General features: G+C 41.9%; 1 protein-coding gene across 1 annotated transcript in view; it reads left to right on the forward strand.

Annotated features, from left to right (window-relative positions):
* Window positions 1-17,257, forward strand: part of TTN (titin) — a gene marked incomplete at both ends in the record, with an annotated part of 84,213 nt that overhangs the window by 54,299 nt on the left and 12,657 nt on the right. The window contains one exon of the mRNA XM_010138321.1: window positions 42-17,144. Coding sequence (XP_010136623.1) covers window positions 42-17,144 — 17,103 coding nt within the window. The remainder of the gene's footprint in view (window positions 1-41; window positions 17,145-17,257) is intronic.

The following is a 17,257-nucleotide window of genomic DNA, read 5'->3' on the forward strand; positions in this document are numbered from 1 at the left end:
TCCTCTGTAATGTAATGTTTTATCTTTTCCTCACTTTTCAGACCCACCAGGTCCACCTGCAAATCCAAGAGTGACTGATACTACAAGGACAAGTGCATCTTTAGCGTGGAGCAAGCCTCACTACGACGGTGGTCTTGACATCATTGGCTATATAGTAGAGCATCAAAAGGAAGGAGAAGAAGAATGGGTAAAAGACACAACAGGGACTGCTTTAAGAATCACTCAGTTTACTGTTGCTCATCTCCAGACAGGAGCCAAATACAATTTCAGAATCTCTGCCATGAATGCTGCAGGTGTTGGTGAACCAGCACTAATTCCAAATGTGGAAATCAAAGACCGGGAAGAGATTCCTGACTTTGAATTAGATGCTGAACTAAGAAGAACACTTGTTGTTAGAGCTGGATTAACTATTCGGATTTTTGTGCCAATTAAAGGACGTCCAACTCCAGAAGTTACATGGACAAAAGATGGTGTTTCACTCAAAGGACGTGCCAGTATTGAAAATACAGACTCTTTTACACTCTTGATTGTCACAGAGTGCACCAGATACGATGCAGGAAAATATGTAATGACTCTTGAAAATGCGGCTGGTAAGAAGACTGGCTTTGTAAATGTAAAAGTCTTGGATACACCAGGTCCTCCAATAAATCTTAAGCCTAGAGAAATAACCAAAGACAGCATCACTCTCCAATGGGATATGCCTCTGATAGATGGCGGTTCACGTATAACAAACTATATTGTTGAGAAACGTGAATCAACTCGGAAAGCATATTCAACAGTCACAACCAATTGCCAGAAGTGCTCCTTCAGGATTCCTAATTTGGCTGAGGGCTGTGAATACTATTTCAGAGTGCTGGCTGAAAATGAGTATGGTATTGGCGAACCAGCTGAAACTGCAGAACCAGTAAGAGCTTCTGAGGCACCATCCCCACCTGAGAGCCTTAATATTATGGATGTAACACGGAACTCTGTTAGCCTGGCTTGGCCTAAACCAGAACATGACGGTGGCAGCAGGATCACTGGATATGTAATTGAAGCACAGAGAAAAGGAACCAACCAGTGGGCACACATCACCACTGTAAAAACACTGGACTGTGTGGTAAAGAATCTAACTGAAAATGAAGAGTATACTTTCCAGGTTATGGCAGTTAACAGTGCTGGAAGAAGTGCCCCAAGAGAAAGCAGGCCAGTTATTATCAAGGAACAAACAATGTTACCAGAGTTTGACCTCCGTGGTATCTACCAGAAAACAGTCATTGCCAAAGCTGGTGACAACATCAAGATTGAAATCCCCGTGCTTGGTCGTCCAAGGCCTACTGTGACTTGGAAGAAAGAAGACCAGATACTTAAGCAAACCCAAAGGGTAAATTATGAAAATACTGCAACTGCAACCATACTAACCATCAATGAATGCAAGAGAAGTGATACTGGTCGATATCCACTGTCAGCTAAAAATATTGTTGGAGAAGTTAGTGAAGTAATCACAGTTCAGGTTCATGACATACCTGGACCTCCCACTGGACCAATCAAATTTGATGAAATCTCATCTGACTTCCTAACATTCTCATGGGAGCCTCCTTTGAATGATGGTGGTGTACCAATAAGTAACTATGTCGTAGAAATGCGTCAAACTGACAGTACCACGTGGACTGAATTGGCAACCACAGTGATCCGTACTACATTTAAAGCCACTCGTCTTACTACTGGAGTTGAATATCAGTTCCGTGTTAAAGCTCAAAACAGATATGGAATTGGTCCAGCCATTACTTCAGAGTCTATAGTTGCCAACTACCCATTTAAGGTACCTGGGCCTCCTGGCACTCCTCAGGTGATTGCAGTCACCAAAGAATCCATGACCATTAGCTGGCATGAGCCAGTAACTGATGGTGGAAGCCCAATTCTGGGATATCATGTCGAAAGGAAAGAACGAAATAGCATTGTTTGGCAGACTGTAAGTAAAATGCTGATATCAGGCAATATCTTTAAATCAACTGGACTTACCGATGGCATTGCCTATGAATTCCGTGTTATAGCAGAAAATCTGGCTGGGAAGAGTAAGCCAAGCAAGCCATCTGAGCCTGTGTTTGCCCTAGACCCAATAGATCCACCTGGTAAGCCAATACCTCTGAACATTACAAGACATGCAGTGACACTGAAGTGGACTAAACCAGAATATAATGGAGGCTTTAAGATAACTGGCTACACCGTTGAAAAAAGAGACCTTCCTAATGGTCGTTGGCTGAAGGCTAATTTCAGCAATATACTAGAGACTGAATTCACTGTAAGTGGTTTGACAGAAGATGCTGCCTATGAATTCCGTGTGATTGCTAGGAATGCTGGTGGGGCTGTTAGTCAGCCCTCTGAGCCATCAGATGCAATAACTTGCAGAGATGACATTGAAGCACCAAAGATAAGGGTGGATGCTAAATACAAAGACACCTTAGTGCTGAAAGCAGGTGAAGTTTTCAAACTTGAGGCTGATGTTTCAGGTCGCCCTCCACCAACTATGACATGGACAAAAGGAGAAAAAGAACTTGAAGACACAGCAAAATTAGAAATAAAAATAGCAGATTTTTCTACTGTTCTTATCAATAAAGATTCTTCAAGAAGAGATGGTGGTGCCTATACACTTACTGCAACAAATCCTGGTGGCTTTGCCAAGCATATCTTCAATGTTAAAGTTCTTGATAGACCTGGTCCACCAGAAGGGCCTTTGGCTGTGTCTGAAGTCACTGCAGAAAAATGTGTACTGTCATGGCTACCTCCACTGGATGATGGAGGAGCAAAGATCGACCATTATGTGGTTGAAAAACGTGAAACTAGTAGATTGGCTTGGACAGCTGTATCCACAGAAGTTCCACTAACTAAACTGAAGGTTACTAAACTGTTGAAAGGCAACGAGTATGTGTTCCGTGTTATGGCTGTTAACAAATATGGAGTTGGTGAGCCTCTGGAATCAGAGCCCATTCTTGCAGTAAATCCATATGTACCACCTGATCCACCTAAAACACCTGAAGTTACAGCAATTACAAAGGATTCTATGGTTGTCTGTTGGGGACATCCTGATTCTGATGGTGGGAGCCCGATAACAAACTATATCGTGGAACGTCGGGACAGGGCTGGTCTACGGTGGGTGAAATGCAACAAACGGGTTGTTACTGACTTACGTTATAAAGTGTCTGGACTGACAGAAGGCCATGAATATGAATACAGAGTCATGGCTGAAAATGCTGCTGGAGTCAGTGAGCCAAGCCCAACCAGCCCATTCTATAAGGCTTGTGATACTGTATTTAAGCCTGGTCCCCCAGGTAATCCTCGTGTTTTGGACAGTAGCAAGTCCTCGATTACAATAGCATGGAACAAACCAATATATGATGGTGGTTCAGAGATCACAGGTTACATGGTTGAGATCGCACTACCCGAAGAAGATGAATGGAAGATTGTAACTCCACCAGTAGGTCTAAAGGCCACTTCTTTCACCATCACCGACCTGAAAGAAAATCAAGAGTATAAAATAAGAATCTATGCTATGAACTCTGAAGGTCTCGGAGAACCTGCTCTTGTTCCTGGGACTCCAAAAGCTGAAGAAAGAATGTTACCTCCAGAGATTGAACTTGATGCAGAACTACGTAAAGTTGTCACTATTAGAGCCTGCTGTACTCTAAGGCTCTTTGTCCCAATTAAAGGAAGACCAACACCTGAAGTAAAATGGACAAGAGAACACGGGGAATCTTTGGATAGAGCAAGCATTGAATCAACAAGCTCTTATACTCTACTTATTGTTGAAAATGTAAATAGATTTGATAGTGGCAAATACATACTAACAATCGAAAACAGCTCAGGTAGTAAGTCAGCATTTGTGAATGTCAGAGTTCTTGATACCCCAGGGGCACCTCAAGATTTAAAAATAAAAGAAGTTACAAAATCGTCAGTTACCCTCACATGGGAGCCTCCTCTCATAGATGGTGGCTCTAAAATAAAAAATTACATTGTTGAAAAGCGTGAATCGACAAGAAAAGCTTATTCAACTGTTAATGCCAATTGCCACAAGACCAGCTGGAAAGTTGATTCACTGCAAGAAGGCTGCAACTACTACTTCAGAGTCTTAGCTGAAAATGAGTATGGCATCGGCCTTCCAGTTGAAACTTCGGAATCCGTAAAAGTATCAGAAAGACCACTTCCACCAGGGAAAATAACTTTGTTGGATGTGACAAGAAATAGTGTATCCTTATCTTGGGAAAAACCCGAACATGATGGTGGCAGCAGAATTCTAGGCTACATTGTAGAAATGCAAAGCAAAGGCAGTGAAAAGTGGTCAACTTGTGCTACAGTAAAAGTTACTGAAGCCACTATCACAGGATTGATCCAAGGTGAAGAATACACCTTCCGTGTTTCCGCTCAGAATGAGAAAGGTATCAGTGATCCTCGCCAGCTGGGTATACCAGTTGTTGCAAAAGATCTTGTGATTCCACCAGCTTTCAAACTACTGTTTACCACTTTCAGTGTTCTAGCGGGAGAGGACTTAAAGGTTGATGTTCCTTTTGTTGGTCGACCCAAGCCAGCAGTGTTTTGGCATAAAGATAATGTGGCATTGAAGCAAACTACCAGAGTAAATGCAGAAAGTTCAGAAAATAACACAGTGTTAACAATAAAAGAAGCGTGCAGAGAAGATGTGGGCGCATATTTAGTTAAACTTACAAATTCTGCAGGCGAAGCATCTGAGACCCTAAATATTGTTGTCCTTGACAAACCAGGACCTCCAACTGGACCAGTAAAAGTAGATGAAGTAACAGCAGATAGTATTACAATTTCCTGGGAACCACCCAAGTATGATGGTGGTAGCTCTATCAATAATTACATTGTAGAAAAAAGAGACACTTCCACCACCACTTGGCAGATTGTGTCGGCTACTGTTGCAAGAACAACTATAAAAGCATGTCGATTAAAGACTGGATGTGAATATCAGTTCAGAATTGCAGCTGAGAACAGATATGGGAAGAGTACGTATCTCAATTCAGAGTCAATCATAGCCCAATACCCATTTAAAGTTCCTGGTCCACCTGGAACACCTTTTGTAACAAATGTCTCAAAAGACAGCATGGTGGTACAGTGGAATGAACCAGTCAATGATGGTGGTAGCAAGATCATTGGATATCACTTGGAGCGCAAAGAAAGAAACAGCATTCTGTGGGCTAAACTGAATAAAACACCTATTCTAGATACCAAATTTAAGACAACTGGTCTTGAGGAAGGTCTTGAATATGAGTTCAGAGTTTATGCAGAAAACATAGTGGGCATTGGAAAGGCAAGTAGAGCATCTGAATGCTATACTGCGCTTGATCCATGTGACCCTCCAGGTCGTCCAGAACCTATAATTGTCACAAGGAACTCAGTAACGCTTCAGTGGAAGAAACCTGTATATGATGGTGGAAGTAAGATCACAGGCTATATTGTTGAAAAGAAGGAGCTACCTGATGGTCGTTGGATGAAAGCAAGCTTTACAAATGTCATTGATACCCAATTTGAAGTAACTGGTCTAGTTGAAAACCAGAGGTATGAGTTCCGTGTTATAGCACGAAATGCTGCAGGTGTTTTCAGTGAACCATCTGAGACATCAGGGGCAATTACAGCACGAGATGAAGTAGAACCACCTCATATAAGTATGGATCCAAAATACAAAGACACTATTGTAGTGCATGCTGGTGAATCATTCAAACTTGACGCTGACGTTCATGGCAAACCAATACCTTCTATTCAGTGGTTAAAAGGCGATCGTGAGCTGACAAACACTGCTCGTATGGAAATAAAAAGCACCGATTTTGCAACAAGCCTGAGTGTGAAGGAAGCCATTAGAGTTGACAGTGGTCAGTATGTACTACTGGCAAAGAATGTTGCCGGTGAAAAGAAAGTTCCTGTTAACGTCAAAGTTCTTGATAGACCTGGACCGCCAGAAGGACCTGTTGAGATTACAGGTGTTACTGCTGAAAAATGCATGCTGTCATGGAAACCTCCACTACAGGATGGAGGTAGCGATATTTCACACTACGTTGTAGAAAAAAGGGAAACCAGTCGCTTGGTGTGGACGGTCGTTGATTCAAATGTGCAAACCCTAAATTGCAAAGTTACAAAACTTTTAGAAGGAAATGAATACGTTTTCCGCATCATGGCGGTAAATAAATATGGCATTGGTGAACCTCTTGAATCTGAACCAGTACTTGCAAAGAACCCATTTGTAGTGCCACTTCCACCAAAGGCACCAGAAGTCACAGCCATTACCAAGGATTCTATGATTGTTGTATGGGAAAGGCCAGCCTCAGATGGTGGTAGTGAAATCCTAGGCTACGTCCTTGAAAAACGAGATAAGGAAGGTATTCGCTGGACGAGATGTAACAAACGCCTGATAAGTGAATTGCGATACAGAGTGACTGGACTCATAGAAAATCATGATTACGAATACAGAGTTTCAGCTGAAAATGCTGCTGGTCTTAGTGAACCAAGCCCACCTTCCACTTACTATAAAGCGTGTGATCCTATTTACAAGCCAGGCCCACCCAATAATCCTAAAGTTGTGGATGTTACAAGATCTTCAGTTTTCCTTTCGTGGGGTAAACCTATCTATGATGGTGGCTCTGAAATTCAGGGATACATTGTGGAAAAATGTGATGTAAGTGATGGTGAATGGGCAATTTGTACCCCTCCAACTGGAATTAAGAATACTCACATGGAAGTAGAAAAATTAGTGGAAAAACATGAATACAAATTCCGCATATGTGCAGTTAATAAAGCGGGAGTTGGAGAGCATGCAGATGTTCCTGGTTCTGTTATTGTGGAAGAAAAGATGGAGGCACCAGACCTTGACCTTGACATGGAATTAAGGAAGATTGTAAATGTGAGGGCCGGAGGCTCCTTAAGACTGTTCGTTCCCATCAGAGGTCGTCCAACACCTGAAGTAAAATGGGGTAAAATAGATGGTGAGATCAGAGAAGCAGCTATTATTGATATCACTAGCAGCTTTACATCTCTTGTTCTAGACAACGTTAACAGATTTGATACTGGAAAGTACACTCTGACTTTAGAAAACAGCAGTGGAACAAAGTCTGCCTTTGTCAGTGTAAGAGTACTGGATACCCCAAGTGCACCTGTTAATTTGAAAATCAGAGAGATCACTAAAGACTCTGTTTCTCTTTCATGGGAGCCTCCTCTCTTGGATGGTGGAGCAAAAATAAAGAATTACATTATAGAAAAGCGTGAAGCAACAAGAAAAGCATATGCAGCTGTTGTAACAAACTGCCACAAGACTTCTTGGAAAGTACAGCAACTTCAGGAGGGCTGCTACTACTTCTTTAGAATCTCTGCTGAGAATGAATATGGAGTTGGCCTCCCTGCAGAAACCAGTGACCCAATTAAAGTTGCTGAAGTTCCACAGCCTCCAGGGAAAATAACAGTGGATGATGTCACGAGAAACAGTGTCTCACTAAGCTGGGCAAAACCTGAACATGATGGTGGCAGCAAAATTATCCAATACATTGTTGAAATGCAAGCAAAGGGCAGTGAGAAGTGGTCAGAGTGTGCTCGTGTAAAAACACTTGAAGCAGTTATTACGAACCTAACTCAAGGTGAAGAATATCTTTTTAGGGTAATGGCTGTAAATGAAAAGGGTAAGAGTGATCCTAGAACACTTGCAGTTCCAATAGTTGCCAAAGACCTGGTGATTGGACCTGATGTAAGACCTGCTTTTCACAGTTATAGCATCCAAGTGGGACAAGATCTGAAAGTAGAAGTACCAATTGCAGGTCGACCTAAACCAACTGTTACCTGGATAAAAGATGGTCAGCCATTAAGGCAGACAACGAGAGTCAATGTCAGTGATTTGACTGATCTCACTATATTGAATATTAAAGAATCTAGCAAGGAAGACAGTGGCACTTATGAAATCACCGTGGCTAATGTTGTTGGGCAAAAATCTGCCTCTGTAGAAATTATAACTCTAGACAAACCTGACCCTCCGGTAGGACCTGTGAAGTTTGAAGAAATAAGTGCAGAAAGTATTACCCTATCTTGGAATCCCCCAGTATACACAGGCGGCTGTCAAATCACCAACTATGTTGTTCACAAGAGAGATACAACAACCACTGTATGGGAAACAGTTTCAGCTACTGTTGCAAGAACTATACTGAAGGTGACTAAACTGAAAACTGGTTCAGAATACCAGTTCAGAATATTTGCTGAGAACAGGTATGGGCAAAGCTTTGCATTGGAATCTGCACCAGTTGTAGCACAGTACCCCTACAAGGAACCAGGACCTCCTGGCACACCATTTGTGACAACGGTTACAAAAGACTCTATGGTCGTCCAGTGGCATGAACCAATAAATGACGGTGGCAGTAGGGTGTTGGGCTACCACCTCGAGAGAAAGGAGAAAAACAGCATTTTATGGACTAAAGTGAACAAGACTATTATTCAGGACACAAGTTTTAAGACAACTAACCTTGAAGAAGGAATTGAATATGAGTTTCGAGTTTCTGCAGAAAATATCGTTGGTGTAGGCAAAACAAGTAAAGTTTCTGAATGCTATGTAGCCCGTGACCCATGTGATCCTCCAGGTCGTCCAGAAGCTATAATAATAAAAAGAAGCTCTATTACTCTACAGTGGACGAAACCAGAATACGATGGTGGAAGTAAGATTACTGGTTATATTGTAGAGAAACGTGACTTACCAGATGGTCGCTGGATGAAAGCTAGTTTCACAAATGTCATTGAAACTCAGTTCACTGTGACAGGGCTTACTGAAGACCAAAGATACGAGTTTAGAGTAATTGCAAAGAACGCTGCAGGTGCAATAAGCAAACCTTCTGACAGTACAGGACCAATAACAGCAAGAGATGAAGTTGAACTTCCACGAATTTCAATGGATCCAAAGTACAAAGACACAATTGTTGTAAATGCTGGTGAAACATTCAGACTTGAGGCTGATGTTCACGGAAAGCCACTACCAACTATTAAGTGGTACAAAGGAGATAAAGAGCTTGAGGAAAGTGCTAGATATGAAATAAAGAACACAGATTTCAGTGCATTAATAATTGTAAAAGATGCTGTTAGAGTTGATGGTGGACAATACATTTTAGAAGCCTCTAATGTTGCAGGAACAAAGACAGTACCAGTAAATGTCAAAGTCTTGGACAGGCCAGGACCTCCAGAAGGCCCAGTCCAAGTGACAGGAGTTACAGCTGAAAAGTGTTCATTAGCATGGAGTCCTCCTCTTCATGATGGTGGCAGTGATATTTCTCATTACATTGTAGAGAAGAGAGAAACTAGTCGCCTCGCATGGACAGTTGTTGCTTCAGAGGTTTTACCTACAATGCTGAAAGTAACAAAACTCTTGGAAGGAAATGAATATGTTTTCCGTATTATGGCAGTTAACAAATACGGGGTTGGTGAGCCATTAGAATCTGTGCCAGTAATGATGAAAAATCCATTTGTGGTTCCTGGACCACCAAAGACCTTGGAAATTACCAACATCACAAAGGATTCTATGACTGTCTGCTGGAGCCGGCCAGATAGTGATGGAGGTAGTGAAATCGTAGGTTACATTGTAGAAAAGAGAGACCGAGCGGGCATCAGATGGATAAAATGCAATAAACGCCGAATTACAGATTTGCGATTAAGAGTTACAGGATTAACAGAGGATCACGAGTATGAATTCAGAGTTTCTGCTGAAAATGCTGCTGGAGTGGGTGAACCTAGCCAAGTTTCTCCTTACTTTAAAGCTTGTGACCCCATGTTCAAGCCTGGCCCACCTACAAATGCCCATGTTGTGGATACCACGAAAAGTTCAGTTACGCTTGTTTGGAGTAAACCCATTTATGATGGTGGTTGTGAAATCCAGGGATATGTTGTAGAAATCTGTAAAGCAGATGAAGATGAATGGGCACTTGTTACTCCACAGACAGGTGTACGTGCCACTCGATTTGAAATCAAAAAGCTTACAGAACATCAAGAATATAAACTACGAGTATGTGCCCTCAACAAGATTGGTGTAGGAGAGGCTGCATCAGTTCCTGGTACTATTAAACCAGAAGACAAACTTGAAGCTCCAGAACTTGATATTGATTCAGAGCTAAGGAAAGGGATAGTGGTTAGAGCTGGTGGGTCTGCTAGGATTCACATACCATTCAGGGGACGACCAACACCTGACATCACATGGTCTCGAGAAGAAGGTGAATTCACAGAAAAAGTTCAGATTGATAAAGGCATAAACTACACACAGCTTTCAATTGACAACTGTGATAGAAATGATGCTGGAAAGTACATTCTTAAGTTGGAGAACAGCAGTGGGTCTAAATCTGCATTTGTTACAGTAAAAGTCTTGGACACGCCAGGGCCACCACAAAACTTAGTGGTAAAGGATGTAAAGAAGGATTCTGCTGTATTATCTTGGGAACCTCCCATTATCGATGGTGGTGCAAAAGTAAAGAACTATGTCATAGACAAGCGTGAGTCAACAAGGAAGGCATTTGCAAATGTAAGTGCTAAGTGTGGCAAGACAAGTTTTAAGGTTGAAAATCTTACAGAAGGAGCAATTTATTACTTCAGAGTTATGGCTGAAAACGAATTTGGAATTGGTGTTCCAGCTGAAACCAGGGATGCTGTCAAAGCCTCAGAGCCACCTCTGCCTCCTGGGAAAGTAACACTCACTGATGTAACTCAGAGAAGTGCATCACTTACATGGGAAAAGCCTGAACATGATGGAGGTAGCAGAATTTTGGGATACATTGTTGAAATGCTGCCTAAAGGAACAGAAAAATGGAGTGTTGTTAGTGAGACCAAAACATGCAATGCAGTTGTGTCGGGTTTGAGTCCAGGACAGGAATATCAATTTCGTGTGATTGCCTACAATGAAAAAGGCAAAAGCGACCCCAGAGCACTTGGAATTCCTGTGATAGCTAAAGACTTGACAATAGAGCCAAGTTTCAAGCTGATGTTTAATACATACAGTGTACAGGCTGGAGAAGATCTGAAGGTAGAAGTACCATTTATAGGTAGACCCAAACCTACTATTACTTGGACAAAAGATGAGCAGCCCCTGAAACAGACAACAAGATTAAATATTCAGGATACATCAACATCAACTATCTTACATATTAAAGAAAGCAACAAGGAAGACTTTGGTAAATATACAGTAGTAGCAACAAACACAGCAGGCACGGCAACAGAGCACCTGAGCATAATTGTACTGGAAAAGCCTGGCCCACCACGAGGACCTGTCCGCTTCGATGAAGTTAGCGCGGACTTTGTTGTCTTATCATGGGATCCACCTGATTATACTGGTGGCTGTCAGATAAGCAACTATATAGTAGAAAAGCGTGACACAACTACTACCACATGGAACATTGTGTCAGCAACTGTTGCAAGAACAACTATCAAAGCAACAAATCTTAAAACAGGTTCTGAATACCAGTTCAGGATTTCTGCTGAAAATAGATATGGGAAGAGCACTCCTTTGGATTCTAAACCAGTTGTTGCGCAATACCCCTACAAGGTGCCTGGGCCACCTGGAACCCCTTTTGTAACAGCAGCTTCCAAGGACCATATGATAGTAGAGTGGCATGAACCAGTTAATGATGGAGGAAGCAAAGTTCTTGGCTACCATATTGAACGTAAGGATAAGAACAGCATTCTTTGGACAAAACAGAACAAGTCACTCATTGCAGACACCAAATATAAAACAGATGGCCTTGAAGAAGGTCTTGAATATGAGTTCAGAGTTTCTGCTGAAAACATTGTTGGCATTGGCAAAGTCAGCAAAGTATCAGAATTGTATGTTGCTCGAGATCCTTGCGACCCACCTGGCCGCCCAGAGGCAATTGTTGTTACAAGAAATAATATCACACTGAAGTGGAAAAAACCAGAATATGATGGTGGAAGCAAAATAACCGGATATATTGTAGAAAAGAAAGAACTACCAGATGGTCGCTGGATGAAAGCCAGCTTTACAAATGTGTTAGAAACAGAATTTACAGTAAGTGGTCTTGTTGAAAACCAACGATATGAATTTAGAGTAATTGCAAGAAATGCTGCAGGCTGCTTGAGTGAACCATCTGAAAGTACAGGGCCCATTACTGCCAGAGACGAAATTGAAGCACCAGGGGCTTCACTCGATCCTAAATACAAAGACGTCATTGTTGTTCGTGCTGGAGAAACTTTTGTTCTTGAAGCTGATATCCACGGCAAACCTATTCCTGACATTTCATGGTCAAAAGATGGTAAAGACCTTGAAGAAGCAACTGCAAGAATGGAAATTAAATCTACTATGCAGAAAACAACTCTTACTGTCAAAGACTGTGTAAGAGTAGATGGAGGTCACTATACTCTTAACCTTAAAAATGTTGGTGGCACAAAATCTATACCAATCACTGTGAAAGTGCTCGACAGGCCAGGTCCTCCAGAAGGACCTTTGAAGGTTACAGGTGTCACTGCAGAAAAATGTTATTTGGCATGGGCTCCACCTTTGCATGATGGCGGTTCTAGTATCTCACATTATATCATTGAGAAGAGAGAGACAAGCAGGCTTTCATGGACACAAGTAGCAACAGATGTGCAGGCTCTTAACCACAAAGTAACCAGACTCCTTGCTGGCAATGAGTACATTTTCCGTGTAATGGCAGTCAACAAATATGGAACTGGAGAACCCTTGGAATCTGAGCCAATTGTGGCTCGTAATCCTTACAAACCCCCCGGTCCTCCTTCGACACCTGAAGTTTCAGCAATCACTAAAGATTCTATGGTGGTAACCTGGAGTCGCCCAGAAGATGATGGGGGAGCTGAAATTGAAGGTTACATACTTGAAAAACGAGACAAAGATGGTATCCGGTGGACCAAATGCAATAAGAAAAGGCTGATGGACTTGCGATTCAGAGTAACAGGACTTACTGATGGACATTTCTATGAATTCAGAGTTTCTGCTGAAAATGCTGCAGGGGTAGGAGAACCCAGTGAGCCATCCATTTTCTATCGTGCTTGTGATGTATTATACCCACCAGGTGCACCAAGCAATCCAAAGGTTACAGACACTTCCAGGTCATCAGTTTCCCTTGCCTGGAGTAAGCCCATTTATGATGGTGGAGCTCCAGTTAAGGGTTACGTAGTAGAAGTAAAGGAAGCTGCTGCTGATGAATGGACCACCTGCACCCCACCAACAGGCCTACAAGCAACAAAGTTCACCGTAACAAAACTTAAAGAGAATCAGGAGTATAACTTCCGCATCTGTGCCATCAACTCAGAAGGAGTAGGAGAACCTGCTACTATACCTGGTACAGTCATAGCCGTGGACAAAGTGGAACCTCCTGAAATTGAACTTGATGCAGATCTCAGGAAAGTAGTCACTATACGTGCTAGTGGTACATTGCGCCTGTTTGTCACCATCAAAGGAAGACCAGAACCTGAAGTTAAATGGGAGAAAGCAGAAGGAACAATTAGTGAGAGAGCTCAGATTGAAATCACCAGTTCCTATACAATGCTGGTCATTGACAATGTGAATAGATTTGATAGTGGTAGATACAATCTTACTTTAGAGAATAACAGTGGCAAAAAATCAGCTTTTGTTAATGTCAGAGTGCTTGATACACCTAGTGCACCTATAAACCTGACCATCAGAGAAGTGAAGAAAGATTTTGTAACATTAGCCTGGGAACCACCACTTATTGATGGTGGAGCTAAAATTACCAACTATATAGTTGAAAAGCGAGAATCCACAAGAAAGGCATATGCCACAGTTACAAACAACTGCACTAAGAATTCCTTCAAAATTGCTCAACTGCAAGAAGGATGTAGTTATTACTTCCGTGTTCTAGCTGTAAATGAATATGGGGTTGGCTTACCAGCAGAAACACCTGAGCCAATTAAGGTTTCTGAACCACCTTCTCCACCTGCAAAGGTTGTTCTTCTTGATGTGACTCGCAACTCTGCTTCAATTAAATGGGAAAAGCCGGAGAGTGATGGTGGCAGTAAAATTACTGGTTATATAGTAGAAATGCAAACTAAAGGAAGTATAAAATGGAGTGCGTGTACACAGGTGAAAACCTTAGAAGCGACAATAACAGGCTTAAGCATGGGAGAAGAGTACAGTTTCAGAGTGATTGCTGTTAACGAAAAGGGGAAAAGTGATCCAAGAGAACTTGGTGTGCCAGTCATTGCAAAAGATATTGAAATCCAGCCATCTGCTGAGCTCCTTTTCAACACATTCACTGTGAAAGCTGGAGACGATCTTAAGATTGATGTGCCGTTCAGAGGGCGACCTCTTCCAACCGTAAGCTGGAAGAAGGATGGGAATCCCTTAAAAGAGACAGTGAGGGTAAATGTTCAGACATCAAAAACTTCAACTTCACTGTACATCAAGGAAGCTTCAAGTGAAGATTTGGGACATTATGAATTGCATCTTTCAAATACTGCCGGATCAACAACAGCTTCTTTAACTGTAGTTGTCCTTGACAGACCAGGACCACCAACTGATGTGCATATTGATGAAGTTAGTGCTGATAGTGTAACTCTTTCTTGGAAACCTCCAGCATATGATGGTGGATGCCATATTAGCAATTACATTGTGGAGAAGCGAGACACTACCACAACAACATGGGATGTAGTATCTGCGGCAGTTGCAAGAACATCAATTAAAGTATCTCGGCTCACCACTGGCTCTGAATATCAGTTCCGTATTTGTGCGGAAAACCGCTATGGGAAAAGCACTTATGCTAATTCTCCTTCTGTTGTGGCAGAGTATCCGTTTAAGCCTCCAGGACCACCTGGAACTCCTCACGTGTCACATGCAACTAAAGCTTTCATGATTGTAACTTGGCAAGTACCAGTTAATGACGGAGGTAGCAGAGTACTAGGTTATCACTTGGAGTGTAAAGAAAGAAGCAGCATTCTTTGGACAAAAGTCAACAAGAGTCTTATAACTGATACACAAATGAAAGTTACAGGTCTCGATGAAGGGCTGTTGTATGAATATCGTGTGTACGCTGAAAACATTGCTGGAATAGGCAAATGCAGTAAATCATGTGAACCAGTTGCTGCAAGAGATCCATGTGATCCTCCTGGTCAACCAGAAGTCACTAATATTACAAGAACATGTGTCTCACTGAAATGGACTAAACCAGAGTATGACGGTGGAGCTAAAGTAACAGGATATATTATTGAACGCAGAGAGCTACCGGATGGTCGTTGGCTAAAGTGTAATTTTACTAATGTGCAAGAAACATACTTTGACGTCGGTGGACTTACAGAAGACCAACGATATGAATTCCGTGTGATTGCAAAGAACGCTGCTGGACTCTTCAGTCAGCCATCTGAATCAACTGGACCTGTGACTGTAAAAGATGATGTAGAGGCTCCAAGAATTATGATGGATGCCAAATTCAGGGATGTAGTTGTGAAAGCTGGAGAAGTGTTTAAAGTCAATGCTGATATTGCAGGACGGCCAATACCAGTGATTTCATGGACAAAGGATGGCAAAGAGCTTGAAGGAAAAGCTAGAGTTGAAATAGCCTCAACAGATCACACAACTTCAATAACCATTAAGGACTGTATCCGAGGTGATTCAGGACAGTATGTACTAACCTTACAAAATGTTGCAGGAACAAGATCTTTGGCAATTAATTGCAAAGTACTTGATAGACCTGGCCCACCTGCAGGCCCATTGGAAATAAATGGCCTTACTGCTGAAAAGTGCCATTTATCATGGGGATCCCCTCAAGAAAATGGCGGTGCAGATATTGATTATTATATTGTGGAAAAACGTGAGACCAGCAGACTTGCATGGACACTTTGTGAAGGAGAGCTTAGAACAACATCCTGTAAAGTAACAAAACTACTGAAGGGTAATGAGTATATTTTCAGAGTGATGGGAGTTAACAAATACGGTGTTGGCGAGCCTCTAGAAAGTGTTGCTGTCAAAGCCCTAGATCCATTTACAGTTCCAAGTCCACCTACATCTTTAGAGATCACTAGTGTGACCAAAGATTCAATAACTCTGTGCTGGGCAAGACCTGAGTCTGATGGAGGCAATGAGATCTCTGGCTATGTAATTGAAAGGCGTGAGAAAACAAGCCTAAGATGGATTCGTGTAAACAAGAAGCCAGTTTATGATTTAAGAGTGAAATCATCTGGTCTCCGTGAAGGATGTGAATATGAATTCCGGGTTTATGCAGAAAATGCTGCTGGCCTCAGTCTTCCAAGTGAAGCCACCCCATTGATTCGGGCAGAAGATCCAATCTTCTTGCCATCTCCCCCATCTAAACCTAAGATTATGGATTCTACAAAATCCAGTATCACAATTGGTTGGACAAAGCCACTGTATGATGGAGGTGCTCCAGTAACGGGATACACAGTTGAATACAAGAAAACTGATGAAACTGACTGGACAACAGCTATTCAGAATCTAAGAGGCACAGAATACACCATAACTGGATTAGCATCAGGCTCTGAATATGTGTTTAGAGTGAAATCCATTAACAAAATGGGTGTCAGTGAACCAAGTGATGTCTCGGATCCTCAGGTGGCAAAAGAAAGAGAAGAAGAACCTGCCTTTGACATTGACAGTGAAATGCGGAAGACTTTAATTGTAAAAGCTGGTGGATCATTCACAATGACTGTTCCTTTTAGAGGCAAACCAGTCCCAAATGTAACATGGCACAAAGCAGACACTGACCTCCGTACACGAGCAAGCATTGATACTTCAGAAAATTGCACATCTCTTACTATTGAAAAAGCAACAAGAAATGATTCTGGAAAATACACGTTAACATTGCAAAACATCCTGAACACTGCTACCTTGACTTTAATTGTCAAAGTTCTTGATACTCCTGGCCCACCATCTAATATTGCAGCAAAAGACATAACTAAAGATTCTGCTGTGTTATCTTGGGATGTTCCTGACAATGATGGTGGAGCACCTGTGAAGAACTATGTTATTGAAAAACGCGAAGCTAGCAAAAAAGCATGGGTCACTGTGACGAACAATTGTCATCGCCTGTCCTACAAAGTGACTGACTTGCAAGAAGGTGCCATTTACTACTTCCGGGTTGCTGGAGAAAATGAGTATGGAGTTGGAGTGCCTTGTGAGACCAAGGAGGGAACAAAAATAACAGGTATGTTTTACTAAGGAAAATATTTGTAAATATTTAAAACAATACATATTTTAAACATTTATTTCAAAATTATATAGGAAGCGTTAAATCTGTTTACAGTAAAAAAGATAATT

This window comes from Buceros rhinoceros, unplaced genomic scaffold, assembly GCF_000710305.1.
Source record: "Buceros rhinoceros silvestris isolate BGI_N320 unplaced genomic scaffold, ASM71030v1 scaffold2866, whole genome shotgun sequence".
Classification (NCBI taxonomy): domain Eukaryota; kingdom Metazoa; phylum Chordata; class Aves; order Bucerotiformes; family Bucerotidae; genus Buceros; species Buceros rhinoceros.